Source organism: Cherax quadricarinatus, chromosome 1 (assembly GCF_038502225.1).
Source record: "Cherax quadricarinatus isolate ZL_2023a chromosome 1, ASM3850222v1, whole genome shotgun sequence".
NCBI classification, from domain to species: Eukaryota; Metazoa; Arthropoda; class Malacostraca; order Decapoda; family Parastacidae; genus Cherax; species Cherax quadricarinatus.
Genome location: NC_091292.1, coordinates 82,364,506 through 82,386,436, shown reverse-complemented (window position 1 = coordinate 82,386,436; position 21,931 = coordinate 82,364,506). Strand labels below are relative to the sequence as shown.

The following is a 21,931-nucleotide window of genomic DNA, read 5'->3' as shown; positions in this document are numbered from 1 at the left end:
TTTTTTTTTATCTGGATTTGTCATATGGGAAGTATTTTGGATTTCTTTCTGTTTTATTAATTGCTTTTAGCTCTTGCTGTCCGTCCTGAATTCTCTACGATTCCCTTAATGTGAATTCAGTATCTTCCATTTCTCTAGCCAGTGCTTCATTCTGTATTTTAGATTCTAATCATAACTAAGCGCTAAACCCACAAGGGTCATACAGCGCTTTGTATTTCAGATAATACAGCACACGTGAGAAGTTCGGTAATTCTTCGTCGTCATCTGTAGAATGAGCGTCTCTTTCTTTAAAGTTTACATCTTCTGTTTTTTTCTTTTCCTCTGTGGCATGGGCCTTGAGCACACGCAATTAATCCTTTCAAGACATTAGTTGGGATATGTTATTTAACATGTGTTCCCAGCATGTTTCGTTAGGGACATGATATATTTGATCCCAGTTGATGTTCTTGTTAAAGTTGAATTTGGTGAAAACACTCTCATGACTGATAGCGTCTGGTGGTGAGGATCCGTGTGCCATGCAAGTCGGAACTTCCATGAGGTTGTGATTGCAATTTACTGTCATCGATACCGTGATATTTCGTATATAATCATTATTCGTTAATATAAGGTCAAAGGTATATATTTTTGATAGCTGGTCCTTGTACTGTTGGAAAGTTGCATTTGATGGTTTATATACTTTTTCATTTTTAACATATCAACCGTTTCCCATCGCGGCAGTGACAGCGAAAAAGAAGAAAAACTTTAATCATGATTCACTCTATCACTGTTTTGCCAGAGGCGTGTCGATACTACGGTTCAAAAACTGCAACATGTCTCCACCCTTCCTTCAGAGTGCAGACACTGTACTTCCCACCTCCAGGACTCGAGTCCAGCTAACCGGCTTTCCTGAATCCCTTCATAAATGTTTATGTACAGCCACAATAATTAGGTTTTGGTTCTCAGTTTTGTTGGGGACCCAAAACTTTAACTACATTTATGGTGGTATTGTTGGTAGAATTACCCACAATATGTTAGGTAAAAAGGACACAAGTACAACTAATGTGACATTTTATTGTGGCAACGTTTCGCTCTTCAGGAGCTTTATCAAGCTGTTACTAACAGTACATGGACACAGAAGGTATATATAGGCTAAGAGTGAGGTGTAGTACTTGTAGCAGTAGTAATACAATGTGGTAGAACAACCAACTAGCACACCAGTACAAGGTTATAAATGCTATTATTGGGTAACATATTTTTATGCTACCCAAAATAATAGCTGTAATATCTATCTAAACTATTTTTATGTTACCCAGTAATAGCATTTCTAACCTTGTACTGGTGTGCTAGTTGATTGTTCTACCACATTGTATTACTACTGCTACAAGTACTACACCTCACTCTTAGCCTATATATACCTTCTGTGTCCATGTACTGTTAGTAACAGCTTGATAAAACTCCTGGAGAGCGAAACGTTGCCACAATAAAATGTCACATTAGTTGTACTTGTGTCCTTTTTACCTAACAATTATTTATGGTGTTTAGCAACTGTGTGTAAATAAGCGACTCTTCGACCCACTGTTGCCACACTCCCTCTGTTGCCACACACCCTCCCTCTGTTGCCACACACCCTCCCTCTGTTGCCACACACCCTCCCTCTGTTGCCACACACCCTCTGTTGCCACACACCCTCCCTCTGTTGCCACACACCCTCCCTCTGTTGCCACACACCCTCCCTCTGTTGCCACCCTCCCTCTGTTGCCCCACACCCTCTGTTGCCACACACCCTCCCTCTGTTGCCACACACCCTCTGTTGCCACACACCCTCCCTCTGTTGCCACACACCCTCCCTCTGTTGCCACACACCCTCCCTCTGTTGCCACACACCCTCTGTTGCCACACACCCTCCGTCTGTTGCCACACACCCTCCCGCTGTTGCCACACACCCTCCGTCTGTTGCCACACACCCTCCCTTTGTTGCCACACACCCTCCATCTGTTGCCACACACCCTCCTTCTGTTGCCACACACCCTCCCTCTGTTGCCACACACCCTCCCTCTGTTGCCCCACACCCTCCCTCTGTTGCCCCACACCCTCCCTCTGTTGCCACACCCTCCCTCTGTTGCCCCACACCCTCCCTCTGTTGCCACACACCCTCCCTCTGTTGCCACACACCCTCTGTTGCCCCACACCCTCTGTTACCACACACCCTCCCTCTGTTGCCCCACACCCTCTGTTACCACACACCCTCCCTCTGTTGCCACACACCCTCCCTCTGTTGCCACACACCCTCCCTCTGTTGCCACACACCCTCTGTTGCCCCACACCCTCCCTCTGTTGCCTCACACCCTCCCTCTGTTGCCACACACCCTCCCCCTGTTACCCCACACCCTCTGTTGCCACACACCTTCCCTCTGTTACCCCACACCTTCCCTCTGTTGCCACACACCCTCCCTCTGTTGCCACACACCCTCCCTCTGTTGCCACACACCCTCCCTCTGTTGCCACACACCCTCCCTCTGTTGCCACACACCCTCCCTCTGTTGCCACACACCTTCCCTCTGTTGCCCCACACCCTCTGTTGCGCCACACCCTCCCTCTGTTGCCCCACACGCTCTGTTGCCACACACCCTCCCTCTGTTGCCACACACCCTCCCTCTGTTGCCACACACCCTCCCTCTGTTGCCCCATACCCTCTGTTGCCAAATACCCTCCCTCTGTTGCCACACACCCTCCCTCTGTTGCCCCACACCCTCTGTTGCCACACACCCTCCCTCTGTTGCCACACACCCTCCCTCTGTTGCCACACACCCTCTGTTGCCACACACCCTCCCTCTGTTGCCACACACCCTCCCTCTGTTGCCACACACCCTCTTGCCTCACACGCTCTATTGCCACACACCCTCTTGCCTCACACGCTCTGTTGCCACACACCCTCCCTCTGTTGCCACACACCCTCCCTCTGTTGCCACACACCCTCCCTCTGTTGCCCCACACCCTCTGTTGCCACACACCCTCCCTCTGTTGCCACACAGCCCTCTGTTGCCACACACCCTCCCTCTGTTGCCACTCACCCTCTGTTGCCACACACCCTCCCTCTGTTGCCACACACCCTCTGTTGCCACACACCCTCCCTCTGTTGCCACTCACCCTCTGTTGCCGTACACCCTCCCTCTGTTGCCACACACCCTCCCTCTGTTGCCCCACACCCTCCTTCTGTTGCCCCACACCCTCGGTTTCCCCACACCCTCCCTCTGTTGCCACACACCTTCCCTTTGTTGCCACACACCCTCCCTCTGTTGCTACACACCTTCCCTCTGTTGCCACACACCCTCCCTCTGTTGCCACACACCCTCCCTCTGTTGCCACACACCCTCTGTTGCCACACACCCTCTGTTGCCACACACCCTCTGTTGCCACACACCCTCCCTCTGTTGCCACTCACCCTCTGTTGCCGTACACCCTCCCTCTGTTGCCACACACCCTCCCTCTGTTGCCCCACACCCTCCTTCTGTTGCCCCACACCCTCCCTCGGTTCCCCCACACCCTCTGTTGCTACACACCTTCCCTTTGTTGCCACACACCCTCCCTCTGTTGCCACACACCCTCCCTCTGTTGCCACACACCCTCCCTCTGTTGCCACACACCCTCCCTCTGTTGCTACACACCTTCCCTCTGTTGCCTGTTTTTTCCGGTCGCATTTAATTAAGTCGTACTGATATATACATGTTTGGTTGGGAAAGTGGTCACTTGCGTGGGTGTTTGCGGAACAACAGACATTACCTTTAACTTCCTGTTTTAAAGTTACCCCAAGTGTCAACACCTCGGTGGATGTTTAGTTTTTTTTGTATACTTAACAATAGTTTTATTAGTATAGGGTTTAATAGTGCCGTATTAACCTCGTATAGTTGTCATGGTGTATAGAGTGCTGTATGAGTATATTGTGAGTGTATGCTGCCATGGTGTATATAGATCAGTAAATGAACTTTGTGACTCACAGCTCTGTCTATACTGTCACCTCGCCTCCGGATCACCCCTTCATCCCACAACCTCCCCACCCATCACCCCTTTCATTCTACCTCCCCAGCTATTACTCCTCCTCACCTGGCACTTCACAGTCTGGTGCAGCATGAGGCAGAGAATTTGTGGGGGGGGGGGGATGCGTGCACTGCAACAAGACACATTGGGTATTGTTGCCGAGGCGTGCAGAATGGTTGGCAGGTGGGGGCCGCTTCACCACCCACCGGTTGGCAGGTGGGGGTCGCCCCACCACCCACCACCCCGTCACCACCACACTAACATATCACCAGCTAATGTTTTCACGCAGAGATTGTCTGACCACCAGAACCACTTTGTTTAATGTTAAATCTTGCCCCTCCTCCCCCCCTTCTCTCTCTCCCTCTCTCTCTCTCTCCCTCCCTCTCTCTCTCTCTCTCTCTCTCTCTCTCTCTCTCTCTCTCTCTCTCTCTCTCCCTCTCCCTCCCTCTCTCTCTCTCCTCTCTCCTCTCCTCTCTCTCTCTCCTCTCTCCTCTCCTCTCTGTCCTCTCCTCTCTGTCCTCTCCTCTCTGTCCTCTCCTCTCTGTCCTCTCTCCCTCTCTCTCTCTCGCTCTCTCTCTCTCCCTCCCTCTCTCCCTCTCCCTCCCTCTCTCTCTCTCCTCTCTCCTCTCCTCTCTGTCCTCTCCTCTGTCCTCTCCTCTCTGTCCTCTCTCTCTCTCTCTCTCTCTCTCTCTCTCTCTCTCTCTCTCTCTCTCTCTCTCTCTCTCTCTCTCACACACACACACACACACACACACACACACACACACACACACACACACACACACACACACACACACACACACACACAGACTTCTGGAAAGTCAGATTAATTCCACTTGAAATATTAGAGAGGCATTAAGAGGCAGACACCGAGCATCATCACTGACCACACTAAAGGTCTGTCAGGGTGATATGAGAGGCTGCATAAGATCTCCAGGATATTAATACAGTTCTAGGCTTACGAGACCTGGGCAGAGCAGCGGTCTCCAGCAACGTCCTAATATTTCATTACCTAAAATTTCATTGCACCTCACTCTAAGCTTATATATACACCCTCTGTCCATGTATTGTTTGTAACGGCTTGACAAAGCTCCTGGAGAGCGAAACGTTGCCACAGTAAAATGTCACATTAGTTGCACTTGTGTCCTTTTACTTTACATAACGTCCTAATTGTCATACTGAAGCTCTGAAGCCTCTCTGCTCTACCTAAAGTCAGTGCCGGATCAGCCGGGCTGTGGCTCGTACGTTGGACTGCGCGCGGCCAGCAGTAACAGCCTAGTTGATCAGGCCCTGATCCATCGGGAGGCCTGGTCATGGACCGGGCCGCGGGGGCGTTGATCCCCGGAATAACCTCCAGGTAACCTCCCATATATGTATGGAATGGAGGAATAAGCGCCATTATTCAAGACAGTATTACTGCTACCTTATATACACCTGTATATTATTGTATGCGCACGAGTCCGTCAAACTGCATAAATAAGTTTTGGTCACAGTGACATGTATGTTTGTACAAGTGTATAACGCATGGAGAGAACCGGCTATAGATTCTCTAAGTAATACACGTCTACGATGCAGCCTGAACATTGGCAAGATGGAGGGAGGGGACGGGAAGAGGGCAGATGAGTGGGCGAAAAGAGGCTAAAGGTGAGAGGAGAGGTGTGGAGAAGGTTGGTAATCTCATTGTTTCCTTCACAGCTGCTTGGTAATAGGCGAGTATGGTGTGGCCATCGTTTGGACCACGAGTTAAGACCTACAATACACCTCTTGAAGCGCGCGCGCTCAACGTAATTGACTAATGAACCATCTCGGACCTGGAATGTTTTTGTGCGCGTTTTTATTTCTCCACAGAAAATAGCGTGAAACATAACAGGTTCTTCACTGTTGATGTGTTCTTACTTTCCTGGTCCTTGATAGTGGTCTGGTTTGGTAGTTGATAGTCTTACGTTGTAGTCTTTGTTAGTCTGTTGTCTAACAGTAGTAATGTAATAATAGTGTTCCACAGTGGCTTCTACTTTGATATTTAATTGTGGTTTCAACTGTATGTATATTTTTGTACACTGATGGAGACGTTGGAGTTAAGCACAGCTTCAAGGCTGCGTGACTGACCACCTCACTACTACTGCTTCAAGGCTGCGTGACTGACCACCTCACTACTACTGCTTCAAGGCTGTGTGACTGACAACCTCACTACTACTGCTTCAAGGCTGCGTGACTGACCACCTCACTACTACTGCTTCAAGGCTGCGTGACTGACCACCTCACTACTACTGCTTCAAGGCTGTGTGACTGTCCACCTCACTACTACTGCTTCAAGGCTGCGTGACTGACCACCTCACTACTACTGCTTCAAGGCTGTGTGACTGACCACCTCACTACTACTGCTTCAAGGCTGCGTGACTGACCACCTCACTACTACTGCTTCAAGGCTGCGTGACTGACCACCTCACTACTACTGCTTCAACTGCGTGACTGTCCACCTCACTACTACTGCTTCAAGGCTGCGTGACTGACCACCTCACTACTACTGCTTCAAGGCTGCGTGACTGACCACCTCACTACTACTGCTTCAAGGCTGCGTGACTGACCACCTCACTACTACTGCTTCAAGGCTGCGTGACTGACCACCTCACTACTACTGCTTCAAGGCTGCGTGACTGACCACCTCACTACTACTGCTTCAAGGCTGCGTGACTGACCACCTCACTACTACTGCTTCAAGGCTGCGTGACTGACCACCTCACTACTACTGCTTCAAGGCTGCGTGACTGACCACCTCACTACTACTGCTTCAAGGCTGCGTGACTGACAACCTCACTACTACTGCTTCAAGGCTGCGTGACTGACCACCTCACTACTACTGCTTCAAGGCTGCGTGACTGACCACCTCACTACTACTGCTTCAAGGCTGCGTGACTGACCACCTCACTACTACTGCTTCAAGGCTGTGTGACTGACCACCTCACTACTACTGCTTCAAGGCTGCGTGACTGTCCACCTCACTACTACTGCTTCAAGGCTGCGTGACTGTCCACCTCACTACTACTGCTTCAAGGCTGCGTGACTGACCACCTCACTACTACTGCTTCAAGGCTGCGTGACTGTCCACCTCACTACTACTGCTTCAAGGCTGCGTGACTGTCCACCTCACTACTACTGCTTCAAGGCTGTGTGACTGTCCACCTCACTACTACTGCTTCAAGGCTGCGTGACTGACCACCTCACTACTACTGCTTCAAGGCTGTGTGACTGTCCACCTCACTACTACTGCTTCAAGGCTGCGTGACTGTCCACCTCACTACTACTGCTTCAAGGCTGCGTGACTGTCCACCTCACTACTACTGCTTCAAGGCTGCGTGACTGTCCACCTCACTACTACTGCTTCAAGGCTGCGTGACTGACCACCTCACTACTACTGCTTCAAGGCTGTGTGACTGTCCACCTCACTACTACTGCTTCAAGGCTGCGTGACTGTCCACCTCACTACTACTGCTTCAAGGCTGCGTGACTGTCCACCTCACTACTACTGCTTCAAGGCTGCGTGACTGACCACCTCACTACTACTGCTTCAAGGCTGCGTGACTGTCCACCTCACTACTACTGCTTCAAGGCTGTGTGACTGTCCACCTCACTACTACTGCTTCAAGGCTGCGTGACTGTCCACCTCACTACTACTGCTTCAAGGCTGCGTGACTGTCCACCTCACTACTACTGCTTCAAGGCTGTGTGACTGACCACCTCACTACTACTGCTTCAAGGCTGCGTGACTGACCACCTCACTACTACTGCTTCAAGGCTGCGTGACTGTCCACCTCACTACTACTGCTTCAAGGCTGTGTGACTGTCCACCTCACTACTACTGCTTCAAGGCTGTGTGACTGACCACCTCACTACTACTGCTTCAAGGCTGCGTGACTGACCACCTCACTACTACTGCTTCAAGGCTGTGTGACTGTCCACCTCACTACTACTGCTTCAAGGCTGCGTGACTGTCCACCTCACTATTACTGCTTCAAGGCTGCGTGACTGTCCACCTCACTACTACTGCTTCAAGGCTGCGTGACTGACCACCTCACTACTACTGCTTCAAGGCTGCGTGACTGACCACCTCACTACTACTGCTTCAAGGCTGCGTGACTGACCACCTCACTACTACTGCTTCAAGGCTGCGTGACTGACCACCTCACTACTACTGCTTCAAGGCTGCGTGACTGACCACCTCACTACTACTGCTTCAAGGCTGCGTGACTGACCACCTCACTACTACTGCTTCAAGGCTGCGTGACTGTCCACCTCACTACTACTGCTTCAAGGCTGCGTGACTGACCACCTCACTACTACTGCTTCAAGGCTGCGTGACTGACCACCTCACTACTACTGCTTCAAGGCTGCGTGACTGACCACCTCACTACTACTGCTTCAAGGCTGCGTGACTGACCACCTCACTACTACTGCTTCAAGGCTGCGTGACTGACCACCTCACTACTACTGCTTCAAGGCTGCGTGACTGTCCACCTCACTACTACTGCTTCAAGGCTGCGTGACTGACCACCTCACTACTACTGCTTCAAGGCTGCGTGACTGACCACCTCACTACTACTGCTTCAAGGCTGTGTGACTGATTAGATCATATTTATCTCTGCTTCTGCTATCTCTAATTTTAGTCACCTCTACAATTAACTGAAAAAGCCTACTGCGTTGGCGAAACGTTTCTGCAAACATACTAAAGTGATGCACATGTGCCTTTTTCATCGTTTTAAGTATAACTCGCTCTTGTTGCGTTGGTTTGCTTCTCAACAGGCGTTTGATCTGGTCTGACGTTCAATAATGTTCTACTCTGATGAGAAGCTGGAATGTGGATGTACCCTGAGAGACGCTACTGAGGTCCTCTAGTGAGCAGTACTGTGGTCCTGCCTTGTCTTTGAGTATCGAGAAGCCGCAACAATCACATGTTATGCCGTCTCTCCTCCACGGGTCCCCACATGGACTGTTGCTCATCTCCGGGAGGGGGGTGCTCCTCGTCAGAGAGGGGGATAAGGGGAGGGTGCAAACATGTTTCTTCCCTAAGGGGGCTGTACCATGTAACAACCTATGTTATACTTCCCCAAGGATGTCATAATGAACTATGTCCCATAACCTTTATTTTGCCTCGAAGAATGCAAGTCCCCCAGAGTGTGTTGAGCACTCACACTATCGTGTTCAGTGAGAGTAGTCACAGGTACTGATATTAAAGGTGCTGTTATTAAAGGTACTGATATCACAGGTGCTGTTATTAAAGGTGCTGATGTCACAGGTGCTGTTATTAAAGGTGCTGATATCACAGGAGCTGTTATTAAAGGTGCTGTTATTAAAGGTGCTGATATCACAGGTGCTGTTATTAAAGGTGCTGATGTCACAGGTGCTGTTATTAAAGGTGCTGATGTCACAGGTGCTGTTATTAAAGGTACTGTTATCAGAGGTGCTGTTATTAAAGGTACTGTTATCAGAGGTGCTGTTGTTAAAGGTGCTGTTATTAAAAGTACTGTTATCAGAGGTACTGTTATCAGAGGTGCTGTTATTAAAGGTACTGTTATCAGAGGTGCTGTTATTAAAGGTACTGTTATCAGAGGTGCTGTTATTAAAGGTACTGTTATCAGAGGTGCTGTTATTAAAGGTACTGTTATCAGAGGTGCTGTTATTAAAGGTACTGTTACCAGAGGTGCTGTTATTAAAGGTACTGTTATCAGTGGTGCTGTTATTAAAGGTACCGTTATCAGAGGTGTTATTAAAGGTACTGTTATTCAGTGGTGCTGTTATTAAAGGTACTGTTATCAGAGGTGCTGTTATTAAAGGTGCTGTTATTAAAGGTACTGTTACCAGAGGTACTGTTATCAGTGCTTTTATTAAAGGTACTGTTATCAGAGGTGCTGTTACTAAAGGTACTGTTATCAGAGGTGCTGTTATTAAAGGTACTGTTATCAGAGGTTGTTATTAAAGGTGCTGTTATTAAAGGTACTGTTATCAGAGGTGCTGTCATTAAAGGTACTGTTATCAGTGGTGTTATTAAAGGTACTGTTATCAGAGGTGCTGTTATTAAAGGTACTGTTATCAGAGGTGCTGTTATTAAAGGTGCTGTTATTAAAGGTACTGTTATCAGAGGTGCTGTTATTAAAGGTACTGTTATCAGAGGTGCTGTTATTAAAGGTACTGTTATCAGAGGTGCTGTTATTAAAGGTGCTATTATTAAATGTACTGTTATCAATGGTGCTGTTATTAAAGGTACTGTTATCACTGGTGCTGTTATTAAAGGTACTGTTATCAGTGGTGCTGTTATTAAAGGTGCTGTTATTAAAGGTACTGTTATTAAAGGTGCTGTTATTAAAGGTACTGTTATCAGTGGTGCTGTTATTAAAGGTACTGTTATTAGAGGTGCTGTTATTAAAGGTACTGTTACCAGTGGTGCTGTTATTAAAGGTACTGTTATCAGAGGTGCTGTTATTAAAGGTACTGTTATCAGTGGTGCTGTTATCAAAGGTACTGTTATCAGAGGTGCTGTTATTAAAGGTGCTATTATTAAAGGTACTGTTATCAGAGGTGCTGTTATTAAAAGTACTGTTATCAGTGGTGCTGTTATTAAAGGTGCTGTTATTAAAGGTACTGTTATCAGTGGTTCTGTTATTAAAGGTGCTGTTATTAAAGGTACTGTTTTCCAGTGGTGCTGTTATTAAAGGTGCTGATGTCAGAGGTGCTGTTATTAAAGGTGCTGATGTAAGAGGTGCTGTTATTAAAGATACTGTTATCAGAGGTGCTGTTATTAAAGGTGCTGATATCAGAGGTGCTGTTATTAAAGGTGCTGATGTCACAGGTGTTATGAGAGGTGCTGTTATCAGAGGTGCTGTTATCAGAGGTGCTGTTATCAGAGGTGTTATCAGAGGTGCTGTTATTAAAGGTACTGTTATCAGTGGTGCTGTTATTAAAGGTGCTGTTATTAAAGGTACTGTTATCAGTGGTGCTGTTATTAAAGGTGCTGTTATTAAAGGTACTGTTATCAGTGGTGCTGTTATTAAAGGTACTGTTATCAGTGGTGCTGTTATTAAAGGTACTGTTATCAGTGGTGCTGTTATTAAAGGTACTGTTATCAGTGGTGCTGTTATTAAAGGTACTGCTATGAGAGGTGTTATGAGAGGTGTTATCAGAGGTGTTATCAGAGGTGTTATCAGAGGTGTTATCAGAGGTGTTACCAGAGGTGCTCTTATTAAAGGTACTGTTATCAGAGGTGTTATCAGAGGTGCTGTTATTAAAGGTACTGTTATCAGAGGTGTTATTAAAGGTACTGTTATCAGAGGTGCTGTTATTAAAGGTACTGTTATCAGAGGTGCTGTTATTAAAGGTACTGTTATCAGAGGTGCTGTTATTGAAGGTACTTTTATCAGAGGTGCTGTTATTATAGGTACTGTTATCAGAGGTGCTGTTATTAAAGGTACTGTTATCAGAGATGCTGTTATTAAAGGTACTGTTATCAGTGGTGCTGTTATTAAAGGGACTGTTATCAGAGGTGCTGTTATTAAAGGTACTGTTATCAGTGGTGCTGTTATGAAAGGTGCTGTTATCAGAGGTGCTGTTATTAAAGGTGCTGTTATTAAAGGTGTGTTATTAAAGGTACTGTTATTAAAGGTGCTGTTATTAAAGGTGCTGTTATTAAAGGTACTGTTATCAGAGGTGCTGTTATCAAAGGTACTGTTATCAGAGGTGCTGTTCTTAAAGGTGCTGTTCTTAAAGGTGCTGTTATTAAAGGTGCTGTTATTAAAGGTACTGTTATCAGAGGTGCTGTTATTAAAGGTACTGTTATCAGTGGTGCTGTTATTCAAGGTGCTGATATCAGATGTGCTTTTATTAAAGGTGCTGTTATTAAAGGTACTGTTATCAGTGGTGCTGTTATTAAAGGTGCTGTTATTAAAGGTACTGTTTTCCAGTGGTGCTGTTATTAAAGGTGCTGATGTCAAAGGTGATGTTATTAAAGATGCTGATGTCAGAGGTGCTGTTATTAAAGGTACTGTTATCAGAGGTGCTGTTATTAAAGGTGCTGATGTCACAGGTGTTGTATTAAAGGTGCTGTTATTAAAGGTACTGTTATCAGAGGTGCTGTTATTAAAGGTACTGTTATCAGTGGTGCTGTTATTAGAGGTACTGTTATCAGTGGTGCTGTTATTAAAGGTACTGTTATCAGAGGTGCTGTTATTAAAGGTACTGTTATTAAAGGTACTGTTATCAGTGGTGCTGTTATTAAAGGTACTGTTATTAAAGGTGCTGTTATTAAAGGTACTGTTATCAGTGGTGCTGTTATTAAAGGTACTGTTATCAGAGGTGCTGTTATTAAAGGTACTGTTATCAGAGGTGCTGTTATTAAAGTTGCTGTTATTAAAGGTACTGTTATCAGAGGTACTGTTATCAGAGGTGCTGTTATTAAAGGTACTGTTATCAGAGGTGCTGTTATTAAAGGTACTGTTATCAGAGGTTCTGTTATTAAAGGTACTGTTATCAGAGGTGCTGTTATTAAAGGTACTGTTATCAGAGGTGCTGTTATTAAAGGTACTGTTATCAGAGGTGCTCTTATTAAAGGTACTGTTATCAGAGGTGCTGTTATTAAACGTACTGTTATCAGTGGTGCTGTTATTAAAGGTACTGTTATCAGAGGTGCTGTTATTAAATGTACTGTTATCAGAGTTGCTGTTATTAAAGGTACTGTTATCAGTAGTGTTATTAAAGGTACTGTTATCAGAGGTGCTGTTACTAAAGGTGCTGTTATTAAAGGTACTGTTATTAAAGGTGCTGTCATTAAAGGTACTGTTATCAGTGGTGCTGTTATTAAAGGTGCTGTTATTAAAGGTACTGTTATCAGAGGTGCTGTTATTAAAGGTACTGTTATCAGTGGTGCTGTTATTAAAGGTACTGTTATCAGTGGTGCTGTTATTAAAGGTACTGTTATCAGTGGTGCTGTTATTAAAGGTGCTGTTATTAAGGGTACTGTTATTAAAGGTGCTGTTATTAAAGGTGCTGTTATTAAAGGTACTGTTATCAGTGGTGCTGTTATTAAAGGTACTGTTATCAGAGGTGCTGTTATTAAAGGTACTGTTATCAGTGGTGCTGTTATCAAAGGTGCTGTTATCAGAGGTGCTGTTATTAAAGGTACTTTTATCAGAGGTGCTGTTATTAAAGGTACTGTTATCAAAGGTGCTGTTATCAAAGGTACTGTTATCAGAGGTGCTGTTATTAAAGGTACTGTTATCAGTGGTGCTGTTAATAAAGGTACTGTTATCAGTGGTGCTGTTATTAAAGGTGCTGATATCAGAGGTGCTGTTATTAAAGGTACTGTTATCAGTGGTGCTGTTATTAAAGGTACTGTTTTCCAGTGGTGCTGTTATTAAAGGTGCTGATGTCAGAGGTGCTGTTATTAAAGGTGCTGATGTCAGAGGTGCTGTTATTAAAGGTACTGTTATCAGTGGTGCTGTTATTTAAGGTGCTGATGTCAGAGGTGCTGTTATTAAAGGTGCTGATGTCACAGGTGTTGTTATTAAAGGTGCTGTTATTAAAGGCACTGTTATCAGAGGTGCTGTTATTAAAGGTGCTGTTATTAAAGGTACTGTTTTCCAGTGGTGCTGTTATTAAAGGTGCTGATATCAGAGGTGCTGTTATTAAAGGTGCTGATGTCACAGGTGCTGATGTCACAGGTGCTGATATCAGAGGTGCTGTTGTTAAAGGTACTGTTATTAAAGGTACTGTTATCAGTGGTGCTGTTATTAAAGGTCTGTTATCAGTGGTGCTGTTATTAAAGGTACTGTTATCAGTGGTGCTGTTATTAAAGGTACTGTTATGAGAGGTGTTATGAGAGGTGTTATCAGAGGTGTTATCAGAGGTGCTGTTATCAGAGGTGTTATCAGAGGTGTTATCAGAGGTGTTATCAGAGGTGTTACCAGAGGTGCTGTTATTAAAGGTACTGTTATCAGAGGTGTTATTAATGGTACTGTTATCAGAGGTGCTGTTATTAAAGGTACTCTTATCAGAGGTGCTGTTATCAGAGGTGTTATCATAGGTGCTGTTATCAGAGGTGTTGTTATCAGAGGTGCTGTTATCAGAGGTGCTGTTATCAGTGTTATCAGAGGTGTTATCAGAGGTATTATTAGAGGTGTTATCAGAGGTGCTGTTATCAGAGGTGCTGTTATCAGAGGTGTTATCAGAGGTGTTATCAGAGGTGCTGTTATCAGAGGTTTTATCAGAGGTGTTATCATAGGTGTTATGATAGGTGTTATCAGAGGTGTTATCAGAGGTGGTGTTATCAGAGGTGTTATCAGAGGTGGTGTTATCAGAGGTGTTATCAGAGGTGGTGTTATCAGAGGTGTTATCAGAGGTTGTGTTATCAGAGGTGTTATCAGAGGTGTTATCAGAGGTGCTGTTATCAGAGGTGGTTATCAGAGGTGTTATCAGAGGTGTTATCAGAGGTGCTGTTATCAGAGGTGTTATCAGAGGTGCTGTTATCAGAGGTGTTATCAGAGGTGTTATCGGATGTGCTGTTATCAGAGGTGTTATCAGAGGTGTTATCAGAGGTGTTATCAGAGGTGCTGTTATCAGAGGTGTTATCAGAGGTGTTATCAGAGGTGTTATCAGAGGTGTTATCAGAGGTGTTGCTGCTGGTAGAACACCTTTACCAATACATTTGTTAATTACCACTGAGTGTAGTTATATTGTTTCTGGCATTTTTGTTACGGGGCTTTTTAATTCCTATTTGTTTCTTGTTTTTTTAACCGATGTAGAATATTTTAACCTAGAGCGTGTGTGTGTGTGTGTGTGTGTGTGTGTGTGTGTGTGTGTGTGTGTGTGTGTGTGCGTGTGTGTGTGCGCGCGCGGGTGTGTGCGTGTGTGTGTGTGCGCGCGCGTGTATTTACTCACCTAATTGTTGTTGTACGGGTAGATTCCTAGCTCCTGGCCCTGCCTTCTCACTGGTCGCTACTAGGTCCACTCTTTCTATTCTCCATGAGTTTTATCATTCCTATTCTTAAAGTTATGTATGAATTTTGCCTCCACTACATCACTCTCCAGACTATTCCACCTCCTGACAGCTCTTACTGAGAAATACTTCCCATAAAATACGTTCTAAAGGAATAACTGGGAAAGTGGGGAGATGGATCTTCAACTTCCTAACAAATCGAACACAAAGAGTAGTGGTCAACAGAGTTAAATCGGAGGCTGCTATAGTGAAGAGCTCTGTTCCACAAGGCACAGTACTCGCCCCCATCTTATTCCTTATCCTCATATCAGACATAGACAGAGATATACACCACAGCACCGTATCATCCTTTGCGGATGATACTAGGATCTGCATGAGGCTGTCATCTGCTGAGGACGCGGTTAACCTCCAAGAAGATATAAACAAAGTTTTCCAGTGGGCAACGGTAAACAATATGATGTTCAATGAGGACAAATTCCAACTACTCCGTTATGGAAAACTGGAGGAGATAATAACTAGAACAGAGTATACTACTGACTCCGGCCATACAATAGAGCGGAAAAATAATGTAAGGGACCTGGGAGTAGTAATGTCTGAGGATCTCACTTTCAAGGATCACAACAGTGCCACGATCGCACGTGCAAAGAAAATGATAGGATGGATAATGAGAACTTTCAAAACGAGAGATGCTAAGCCCATGATCCTTTTCAAATCACTTGTTCTCTCTAGGCTGGAATACTGCTGTACATTAACATCTCCATTCAAAGCAGGTGAAATCGCAGATGTAGAGAGTGTACAGAGATCCTTTACTGCACGTATAAGTTCTGTCAAGCACCTTAACTACTGGGAACGCTTGGAAGCACTTGACTTGTACTCGTTGGAACGCAGGAGGGAGAGATATATCATAATCTACACTTGGAAAATCTTGGAAGGAATGGTCCCAAATCTGCACACAGAAATTACTCCCTTCGAAAGTAAAAGACTGGGCAGGCGATGCAAAATGCCCCCAATAAAAAGTAGGGGCGCCATTGGTACACTAAGGGAAAACACCATAAGTGTCCGGGGCCCAAAACTGTTTAACAGCCTCCCATCAAGCATTAGGGGAATTGCCAATAAACCCCTGGCTGCCTTCAAGAGAGAACTGGACAGATACCTAAAGTCAGTGCCGGATCAGCCGGGCTGTGGCTCGTACGTTGGACTGCGTGCGGCCAGCAGTAACAGCCTAGTTGATCAGGCCCTGATCCATCGGGAGGCCTGGTCATGGACCGGGCCGCGCGGGCGTTGATCCCCGGAATAACCTCCAGGTAACATCCCTGTGGCCCATAGGAGTCTTCAACTTCTCTATCCACCTTGTCAATTCCTCTCAGTATTTTATATGTCGCTATCATATCCCCCCTCTCTCCTGTTTTCCAGTGTCGTGAGGTCGATTTCCCTTAACCTCTCCTAGTAGGACCCTTAGCTTCGGGACTAATCTCGTTGCAAACCTTTGCGCTTTCTCTTATTTCTTTACGCGTTTGGCCAGGTGTTGATTCCAAACTGGTGCTGCATTCTCCAGTATGGACCTGACGTACATAGTGTGCAGGGTCCTGAACGATTCCTTACTGAGTTATTTGGTTGATGTGCGCCTCAGGAGATGTCTCACCCCAAGATCCTTTTCCTTGAGTGACGTTTGCAGCCTTTGTCCCTCTAGGCAGTACTCCGTCTGCGGTCTTCTTTGTCCTTCGCCGATCTTCATGACTTTACACTTGGTGGGGTTAAACTCAAGGAGCCAGTTGCTGGACCAGGCTTGTAGCCTGTCCAGTGTGTGTGTGTGTGTGTGTGTGTGTGTGTGTGTGTGTGTGTGTGTGATTTTAAAAATAAATTTGATACCATTACATAATGTACATAATAAGGGCAAGTTCTTCTGCCCCCCAGGACGTAAGCCTCGCCCTGGGGAGTCCTGGTGCCCGGTGTGTGGAGTGACGCTACGTACTGGGGAAGTGGATGCCCATCTCACCCACGAGCTGGACAAGCTCATCCGCCTTCCTCAGACCCGCCCACTCTCCCAGCGCACGCCCACACCCACCACCTCCACGCCCATCACCAGCAGCAGCACCACTTCCGTCACCAGCGTCGCCGCCTCCGTCAGCTCGCCCCTCAGCCCACACCCAGGGCACGCCCGCGCCCGCGACCCCGGCTGGGATGTGAGTACCACGCCTTTATTCTCTTCCTATGCTTGTGCCATAACCACCTTTATCTTACCACCACCATTAATACCACCAACGTTAATATTTCCACCACAATATTACCACCAACATTGCTACCACAACTAATACCACCACTTATAATGTCACTATTAGTACTACTGCTACCACTAATATTGCCACAGCTAACACTCCATCAAAACTAATACTACCCCTACCATTAATACCACAGTACCCCCACCATTAATACCACAGTACCCCCACCATTAATACCATGGCCAATACCTCTAATAATACCACCACAACTATTACTTCCACTACCCTAATACCAAAACTACTAACATCACCACTGCTCCAGTAATACCACCACCTCCTCCCCTACCACCACCAATACCACCACTACTAACGCCACCACTAATACCACCACTACACCACTAATACCACCACTACTAACACCGCCACTCCATCACTGATACCACGACCACCTCCCATATTACCACCACTGCTACCACCCTGCCAGCACTTACATCACCACCACCAAAGCCTTATTACATCGTGGCATGGTAAAGAGTGGTTAAGATGGGTTGTAAAGTCGCCTAAATTGTTTTTTCTCCACTTGTCTGCATGTAAATGTGAGGCAGGGAGGGAGCCACCCCCTCCCCCCACTCCCTTCATTTTAAGTTTTTACCTTTGTGAGTGTTTCTGTCAGTCACTAGTGCTAAGTCTTACCTTTGTGAGTGTTTCTGTCAGTCACTAGTGCTAAGTCTTACCTTTGTGAGTGTTTCTGTCAGTCATTAGTGCTAAGTCTTACCTTTGTGAGTGTTTCTGTTAGTCACTAGTGCTAAGTCTTACCTTTGTGAGTGTTTCTGTTAGTCACTAGTGCTAAGTCTTACCTTTGTGAGTGTTTCTGTCAGTCACTAGTGCTAAGTCTTACCTTTGTGAGTGTTTCTGTCAGTCACTAGTGCTAAGTCTTACCTTTGTGAGTGTTTCTGTCAGTCATTAGTGCTAAGTCTTACCTTTGTGAGTGTTTCTGTTAGTCACTAGTGCTAAGTCTTACCTTTGTGAGTGTTTCTGTTAGTCACTAGTGCTAAGTCTTACCTTTGTGAGTGTTTCTGTCAGTCACTAGTGCTAAGTCTTACCTTTGTGAGTGTTTCTGTCAGTCATTAGTGCTAAGTCTTACCTTTGTGAGTGTTTCTGTTAGTCACTAGTGCTAAGTCTTACCTTTGTGAGTGTTTCTGTCAGTCACTAGTGCTAAGTCTTACCTTTGTGAGTGTTTCTGTTAGTCACTAGTGCTAAGTCTTACCTTTGTGAGTGTTTCTGTCAGTCACTAGTGCTAAGTCTTACCTTTGTGAGTGTTTCTGTCAGTCACTAGTGCTAAGTCTTACCTTTGTGAGTGTTTCTGTCAGTCACTAGTGCTAAGTCTTACCTTTGTGAGTGTTTCTGTCAGTCACTAGTGCTAAGTCTTGCCTTTGTGAGTGTTTCTGTCAGTCACTAGTGCTAAGTCTTACCTTTGTGAGTGTTTGTCAGTCACTAGTGCTAAGTCTTGCCTTTGTGAGTGTTTCTGTCAGTCACTAGTGCTAAGTCTTACCTTTGTGAGTGTTTGTCAGTTACTAGTGCTAAGTCTTACCTTTGTGAGTGTTTCTGTCAGTCACTAGTGCTAAGTCTTACCTTTGTGAGTGTTTCTGTCAGTTACTAGTGCTAAGTCTTACCTTTGTGAGTGTTTCTGTCAGTCACTAGTGCTAAGTCTTACCTTTGTGAGTGTTTCTGTCAGTCACTAGTGCTAAGTCTTACCTTTGTGAGTGTTTCTGTCAGTCACTAGTGCTAAGTCTTACCTTTGTGAGTGTTTCTGTCAGTTACTAGTGCTAAGTCTTACCTTTGTGAGTGTTTCTGTCAGTCACTAGTGCTAAGTCTTACCTTTGTGAGTGTTTCTGTCAGTCACTAGTGCTAAGTCTTACCTTTGTGAGTGTTTCTGTCAGTCACTAGTGCTAAGTCTTACCTTTGTGAGAGTTTCTGTCAGTCACTAGTGCTAAGTCTTACCTTTGTGAGTGTTTCTGTCAGTCACTAGTGCTAAGTCTTACCTTTGTGAGTGCGTCCGTTCGTTGTTAGTCTTAAGTGCCTCACTCTAGTATCAACAGTGTACACACACTAATCTCTCGTATATTTCCTAACGTTTGTGTGAGGAGTTCCTTGGACGTGTGGTGACACGACTTTTGATCTGCCCGGATAACGGGGGAGAAGGGGAAAGGGTGAACATCAAGAGAAAAATCAATGGTTTACCTGGAGAGGGTTTCGGGGGTCAACGCCCCCGCGACCCGGTCTAAGACCAGGCCTCATGGTGGATCAGGGTCTGGTCAACCAGGCTGTTACTGCTGGCCGCACGCAAGCTGACGTACGAACCACAGCCGTGGTACAAGATGTCAAGTTGAGAATTAGTAAATATGGCCAAACGTGCTCCTGTTAGCTTTTTTTAGGATCTAGTTCCTGGGCGTTTTGTGCGTCCACAAGTGCTTGTAGTACCGTCCATAGGGTGAATATGAGGTGTACAGTAACCTAAAAATTTCGGCGGGTAAATCTAACATATCTTCTTTCACTGGAATACATCGAAGTATTGTGTAAATGTATGTACGTAAACATAGATACACCAGGTGATGGGAGCGTGGAACAAGTGTTTAGCTGGATGTCAGGAGACGAGCCCAGAGCCAGGCTCAGGGAGTCAACAAACTCTCAGTACTTATCATAGCTACACTTGGGTATGAACGAATGATGGTTTATTAAAGAGAGGGGGAGAGAGAGAGAGAGAGAGAGAGAGAGAGAGAGAGAGAGAGAGAGAGAGAGAGAGAGAGAGAGAGAGAGAGAGAGAGAGAGTGAGAGAGAGAGAGAGAGAGAGAGAGAGGGAGAGAGAGAGAGAGAGAGAGAGAGAGAGAAGATAGATGAGAACATAAGTAAGGAAAAAAAAAGCTAGGCAAGACAGGTTGAAGGGAAAAATAAAAACAAGTTGAAGATGGTGTGAGATATAGAGGTGTAAAGTAACGGCAGAGAAAGATTATCAGTGTTTCTTGTTGTGTGTGTGTGTGTGTGTGTGTGTGTATGTGTGTGTGTGTGTGTGTGTGTGTGTGTGTGTGTGTGTGTGTGTGTGTGTGTGTGCGTGCGTGTGTGTGTGCGTGCGTGCGCATACATTCGTGTGCACGCGCTCGCAAGCGATTAATTATATGATTATTTATGGTTGAGAGACGACAGAACTCGGTCGTGAAGAATCAGACAGATGTATCCTGAAATATTGAAATTTTTAATTGTTTGGCCACAGCTTTTTATTTGATTTCATTCCGACCATCAAGCACTGCATGTCTCAGACACTGTTGTATGTCTCAGACACTGTTGTATGTCTCACACTGTTGTATGTCTCAGATACTGTTGTCTCAGACACTGTTGTATGTCTCAGACACTGTTGTATGTCTCAGACACTGTTGTATGTCTCAGACACTGTTGTATGTCTCACACTGTTGTATGTCTCAGACACTGTTGTATGTCTCAGACACTGTTGTATGTCTCAGACATTGTTGTATGTCTCACTGTTGTATGTCTCAGACACTGTTGTATGTCTCAGACACTGTTGTATGTCTCAGACACTGTTGTAGGCTGCAGAGAGCAGAACTCTCAAGAACATGAAGGGAAACACAAAATATTTGAGTCTGTCGTGATTTTTTGTTATTGGTTTTGGGTTTGAGAAGGACCTGGCTAGTATAAGCCAGTAGACCTGCAGCAGTGTTTCTCCTTTCTTATGTTCTTATGAATAATAGTATACATAAGAGCAGAGATGGGTTGGGTTTCTGTCTAGTTTAAATTTAAATTCCTGGTTCTTTTAAATAATTAAAACATCTGAAAATGACAATGAGTTTTGTTCAAACTCAACAGTAATCTTTATGGATGGAACCAGACTATTTAATTTAAATAGGAAATGGTTTATATCTATATTCTTGGGTATTAAGCGTAAGATGTCATCTGCATATCTCTCATTTAACTTTTATCAGGAGGATTTCTGTTAAGTCTGGTTTCATAAAGATCCACACACAAATTGCTAAAGATTGGCGAGAGGATTTCCCATTGTCATGCCATATTTCTGAATGGGATGACTGACTTGAACGATTACAATAATGTTAGTTTTGATGTCACATCGTTTTTCACAAAAGTCACAGTAAAATAATTTTTTTATCTTGGGAAATCTGTAATTATGACTTACCATTGTCTGTGTGAACGATAATTAAGCTTAAATTGTATTGTTGATGCAAACTTTGTTTCATGGTGAGTTTTGCACACACACAATAAATAAATAATATATATATATATATATATATATATATATATATATATATATATATATATATATATATATATATATATATATATATATATATATATATATTGTGTGCGTGTGTGTGTGTAAGGAATTCGCGAGAGCAGGCGAAATATACACAAACACTGATCTCTGGCTGAAGGAGACTCGAACCTACGAACCTTGGAACAAGGTACGCAGTGCTATACCGTTCTCATCACACTGGACCAATACCTTGGCGTCCAGCTTGCGCTACACTTTGATCCAAGCCAGCCAGCTTTCAGGGAAAAGGCTTACAGCTTTTCATCTCATCCTGCATGCATCAAAGTGTAGCGCAAGCTGGACGCCAAGGTATTGGTCCAGTGTGATGAGAATGGTATAGCACTGCGTACCTTGTTCCAAGGTTCGTAGGTTCGAGTCTCCTTC

At 45.1% G+C, this 21,931-nt stretch overlaps 1 protein-coding gene across 1 annotated transcript in view; it reads left to right on the top strand.

Moving 5' to 3' along the window:
- Positions 1-21,931, top strand: part of LOC128685712 (uncharacterized) — a 328,233-nt gene that overhangs the window by 299,225 nt on the left and 7,077 nt on the right. The window contains exon 5 of the mRNA XM_070086000.1: positions 16,907-17,175. Coding sequence (XP_069942101.1) covers positions 16,907-17,175 — 269 coding nt within the window. The remainder of the gene's footprint in view (positions 1-16,906; positions 17,176-21,931) is intronic.